The sequence below is a fragment of the Lolium rigidum genome, chromosome 1 (genome assembly GCF_022539505.1).
Source record: "Lolium rigidum isolate FL_2022 chromosome 1, APGP_CSIRO_Lrig_0.1, whole genome shotgun sequence".
Taxonomy (NCBI): Eukaryota; Viridiplantae; Streptophyta; class Magnoliopsida; order Poales; family Poaceae; genus Lolium; species Lolium rigidum.
The window spans coordinates 114,612,945-114,617,852 of NC_061508.1; the positions used below are offsets into that span (position 1 = coordinate 114,612,945).

The following is a 4,908-nucleotide window of genomic DNA, read 5'->3' on the forward strand; positions in this document are numbered from 1 at the left end:
TATCCATAGCCTAACATAGATCCCACCAAAAGTACAAGATCCCAGCACAACTGTTCATGCAATGGTGCAAGCAACCTAGGACTAAATGTCATCCAATTGAGTGTATAACGTGAACGCCCAGATTATCACAGCAAAGTTTTAACAGGCCAATGATACCTGTAACTGAAAGGCTTATCAATCACATTAAAAGCGGGATGAATGGATGGATGTGCATGAATATCGTAGGATACCTAGTTCCAGAATATAAAGGATTTATGATCTTCATCATCTCTTCTGTTAGAAGTATGCTGGTACCACTCTGGTATCAACAAACAAAAAATATTTCAAAATAACTGCTCCCTTGGAGAAATGCTTTTTCAGCAGAGGAAAAAAAACAGAAGAAATTCTACGCAGGGGATATTGGGAGACAACCCAAGTGGCAAAATGTACAACAGAAAGTCATTATTTCAATCGCTTCTGCTTAAAGACTTGACGTTGTAATGAAAAGAAGAAATAATGGTCATCAGTTGACGACATCCAGGACCAGCTTGCGGGACTTGAGGACCGACCACCTCATGCGACGGTAGTATGCGGCTTGGAGAAGTGCAAGTGACAGTAGGAAGATCCATTTGACGCCCATCTGCAAAAGTTGGTATAAGGCGCATTAGACTAGTGGCCAACTACAACTGTGTATTTACATTTAAACGACCAAGCGGTATCGGTAGTTACCAGTTTCCTCTCTTCCATTTCAGGCTCAGCTGCCCACGACAAGAACGACACAACATCCTTGCCCATCTGCGATTGAAATATAATGCTTTAATGTTAGCCTAACAAGGCAACAACTTACACATGAAGGCTCAACAAAGGATAAAAGGACATGCCTGGGCTTCAGTTGCAGGAGTACCATCTTCGTACTCAACAGCTCCATCCATAAGCATCTTAGGCATGGCTATGGCACCACCAGGGAAGTAGGGATTGTAATGCAGACCCTCACGAATCTAGAGTTTGATTATTCCATGTCAGTTTAGTAATGCTACAAAAAACAAAAGGGAAAAATACAAAAAAATACTCCAGTAAACAGTATGAATATTGCAAGCATGATTAAAGTTTGCTGTCTCCTGCTAGATGATACACAAGAAAAGCTTTTATGAATAAGTATATAAAGTACAAAGGCATTTTTAGAATATTCAGCAGAAACAATCAACGTTGGCACTCGGCAGGGCAGGTGAACAAGTCTTTTCAGACTAGCCAAAAATCCTGATTTTGGGATCACACAATGAAATCGTGCGCGAAGGTTGAGAAGTCAGAACAATAATTGACCAGAATGAAAAGCTGAACTGATCCTAGATTAACAGAATAAAATGTCACTAAACAAACAGCATACACAAAAACAGTTAAGATATCACAATCAGAAGTAGAGCACTTTCAAGTTCCAGCAGGATTACTCTTCACAAAACAGTACAAAATTAGGTGCCACTATCATGTACATGTACTAGTGTTGGTGTGAGATATGTTCATATAATTGCATACCATGCGCAAGTGGTGGGCCTTAGCAACTTGTTAATGGTACTGAGAGACAATACAGCAAGAAACTACAAGGCTAAGCTACCTGATAGAAACAGAACACAGAGAATAAAGGTTTACCTGAACACCAGCAGGTGGGTCATGGTAACCAGTAAGAAGAGCAAACACGTAGTTCTGGCCATTGTGCCTTGCCTGAGCATATAAGAATCATCATCAGTAAGATACAAGCTGGAGAACAAGATTACACCATTATGATGCAAAGAAATGAGTTATAATTACCTTTGTGATAAGACTGAGGTCCGGAGGATATGCCCCACCATTTGCAAATCGGGCTGCCTGTTCATTTGGATAAGGCTGCGGGAAGCGATCACTCAGCTTGCCAGGACGTGTGAACATTTCACCCTCATCATTAGGACCATCAACCACTTCAATTTCAGCAGCCATTGCCTTGGTTTCCTCTTCAGTATAGGCCACCCCAACCAAATCACGGTATGAAATCAATGACATGGAGTGGCAAGATGCACACACTTGCTGGTAAACTTGGTGTCCACGCCGGATTCTGCTCAGATATTTTTCCAATATAAGGCCATAGTTCAAAATGAATGGCACACCCTTTTTTATTATCTTACTGGGAAAGTACATTAGTGCAAAAAAATATGATGTCTAGGAAAGAAGGAAAAATAGATGACTTACGATGCGTGATCGTAAGAGCTAAGAATGCCCTCATGCGGCCAGGGGTAGTCTGCCGCTGCCAAACCATGCTCAGCTTCATCAGCAGATGCTATCGTACCAAAACTTAAGAGACCAGAAGCACCAACTCCAAGAAGAGCCAATGCTCTTAGTCCAGCAGAAGACTCTTCATTCTTTGCCCGGAACGAGGAGAGCACAGATGAGCCCTAGAAAAAATGATTATAATGTTAAAAAGAATAGCCATCACTCATCACATAAAAACAGTATTAATTAGTTGATGGTTTGATTCTATCAAAAGCACGGTACTAAGGACTACCATTCTTCTTTACACTATTCTAAAAGGTAATCCTGGCAAATATGAACCTCACATCAAACAAACATGCAGCCCTGGTACCAACTGATTTCTCTATCAGAAAAAAACATAATGCTTACTGTGACAGACTAAGCATGTCAACTAAGATTTCTTCCCAGCATATCATTTGCAAAAACACATCCGGTAAACTTGATGGAACAGTGATGCAATAACTTCAGTACAATCATGGAATCTAAAGCAACTAGTTTTCCAACAGACTGCATACAGAAGCAGGAGTTCTGAGGCAGCACTTACAGACGACTGGCTATGAAGAGTTTTCCTCAGAAGCTGGCTGAGGCCCCTGCCGGCAGCCATTCAGGACTCTGCATCGAAGATTACAAGCAGTGTTACAGAAAAAAAGTGGACTGGTTTGATAATCACAAACCGCAGAAAATCAAAGATGCAAAGCTTGCTGGTGACAAACTGAATAATTGCGATCCTATTTACATTAAGCAGTTCTATTTGAGTCAACTGGAACAAAAATCATTGTAAAAGAAGAATAATGAAAAGGATTTGTTGCGAAATGTTCAAGTTTTCACAACGTCAACCTCGATCGAATCCCAAGACAAAATTCAGGGCATTACTGCAGACTAAAAACTAACAGACGTAACCAGATATATATTAGAGCAGGCACAGGATGAGAGACGGCAGTACAGTATTATGATCTCCATACCGAACGAAATGGAAAACAGACAAGACGGTAACGACCCTAAATGGATCAGATTCACCGAAGCGTGGCGGGTGGGCGATTCCATCGACCATTCGCAGGCAACAAGCACCATCTCCCGGGAGATCTAGCCCGAGACGCGCGATCGGCAACGGTACGATCCCCACGGCGCGACGGCACAAATGGGTCAGATTCGAAGAAGAAAGCCCCCGATCTATCTACCCTCGCGATTACCACCCACCCCCGAGACCCCGGACCGGGTCGCCGGCGCGCAACCACGCGACGACCGGAGCAGATCGCCAGATCGATTAGATTCTAGATTTCAGAAAGGGGAGGGAAGGGGAGCGAGAAGCGCAGGGTGTAGCGCAGTTACCTATGGGTAGCGGCTGGATTCGGCAAGGCGGTGCTCCGGCGAGCGGCGGCGCGGCGGGTGGGGGAGGGAGGGAGGTGGATGGAGGCGCAGGCTTTGTGGCGATGTGAGGGACGCGATGACTGAGGAGGCTTTTGGGGAAGTGTAAGGACGCGTGGGCTTGCGGCAGCCGAGTATTTTGAATGGGCCCTGCGACACTCATGCTCAGCCCGATTGAACGAAGCTAATACGAGCCCATTTTGCTAAGGAAATAGCTGCACTGAGCCCATGCATTTCTCTTCATATTTTGTCTAGAAAATAAGGTTTTTTCTTTCCTATGAATGGTTGTTTCTTTTCTTTGATATCTATTTTTATTTCATATGAAGAGTTGTTTCTATTCTTCCTAACAAAAGGATTGTTGCAATGATATTTTTTTAAGGAAAAAAAACAAGGGGTTGGAACCCACTCCATTGCATGAACCATACTAATTAGGTACTCGTAGGGAAGACATCCAAAACAAAAATACATTTCAATTTAAAATGAATACAATAAAATAAAATAAAATAAACAAGCATTGAACAATTACCTAGTGTGTGCTTCTTCATAATATTTTCGTTACGGATCAAACGTGGTAGGCACTTGCTATGAACAACAATCGAGTAGGGGTATGTGTTATTGGGTTTGTCACTACAGAAAATAAGTGGGGTGTAGCGACAATAGCCTATTAGGGGTATCCCTCAAAACAGAGATCATTTTGAACTTTCCATAAGGCCAGAAATGCAGAAGAACAAAATAGGTTTGGACTAAAGGGGGAAAGAGAGAAGGGATGCAAGAAGCCAAAATATGTGCAAAGTTTGTCATGTTCCAAATTAGAGATAAATAGATGATCTTAATGCATTTGTGTTAACATTTACATATATTTATTCTATATTTGGAACGTTCATGCTATTTACACTATGGCTACCATGTCTCCATGTGTGTGTACTCGGCATCATATGCGCAACAAAAGGGCATGAATGCACCAATCTTGAAGAAATTCATGTTGGACCTTAGTCGAAGAGGAAATTTGTAGTGATGGTTCAACGGCAACTGACAACTTTGAAGGTTGTGGTGATGACTTAACTGGATGATGATGAAGCCTATGCCTACACCAAGAACTTCGTTGTAATAGTTGTAGGCTTGCACTTTACACACTTACCCAAAATTCAACCAAATTTGTGTGATATTCATGTATTTTTGAACTTCCACAACACCACCAATCCACCATGAATCTTCATTTCACTTGTCTTTGTTTACTTTCCCTAGTTGAAGATTCATTGAACGATACCTCTGTTTAAACGAGATGTA

The 4,908-nt window shown here is 42.0% G+C and overlaps 1 protein-coding gene across 1 annotated transcript; it reads right to left on the reverse strand.

The window, feature by feature from the left end:
* Nucleotides 1–243: 243 nt before the first annotated feature.
* Nucleotides 244–3,651, reverse strand: LOC124680365 (cytochrome c1-2, heme protein, mitochondrial). The gene is made up of 8 exons (XM_047215440.1): nt 3,586–3,651; nt 2,801–2,868; nt 2,197–2,399; nt 1,783–2,062; nt 1,624–1,695; nt 861–977; nt 709–774; nt 244–619 (listed from the first exon to the last, which is right to left on the reverse strand). Exons 2-8 carry the CDS (start codon nt 2,858–2,860, stop codon nt 503–505), a joined length of 915 nt encoding a protein of 304 aa, XP_047071396.1. The 5' UTR covers nt 2,861–2,868; nt 3,586–3,651; the 3' UTR covers nt 244–502.
* Between the last annotated feature and the right edge of the window lie 1,257 nt (nt 3,652–4,908).

Coding starts and splice junctions, on each gene's coding strand:
- LOC124680365 (XM_047215440.1), bottom strand. CDS start 2,860: ATGGCTGCCGGCAGGGGCCTCAGCCAGCTTCTGAGGAAAACTCTTCAT. Junction 1,696..1,782: donor ACCTCAGTCTTATCACAAAG/GTAATTATAACT, acceptor TTATATGCTCAG/GCAAGGCACAATGGCCAGAA. Junction 620..708: donor AAATGGAAGAGAGGAAACTG/GTAACTACCGAT, acceptor CAACTTTTGCAG/ATGGGCGTCAAATGGATCTT.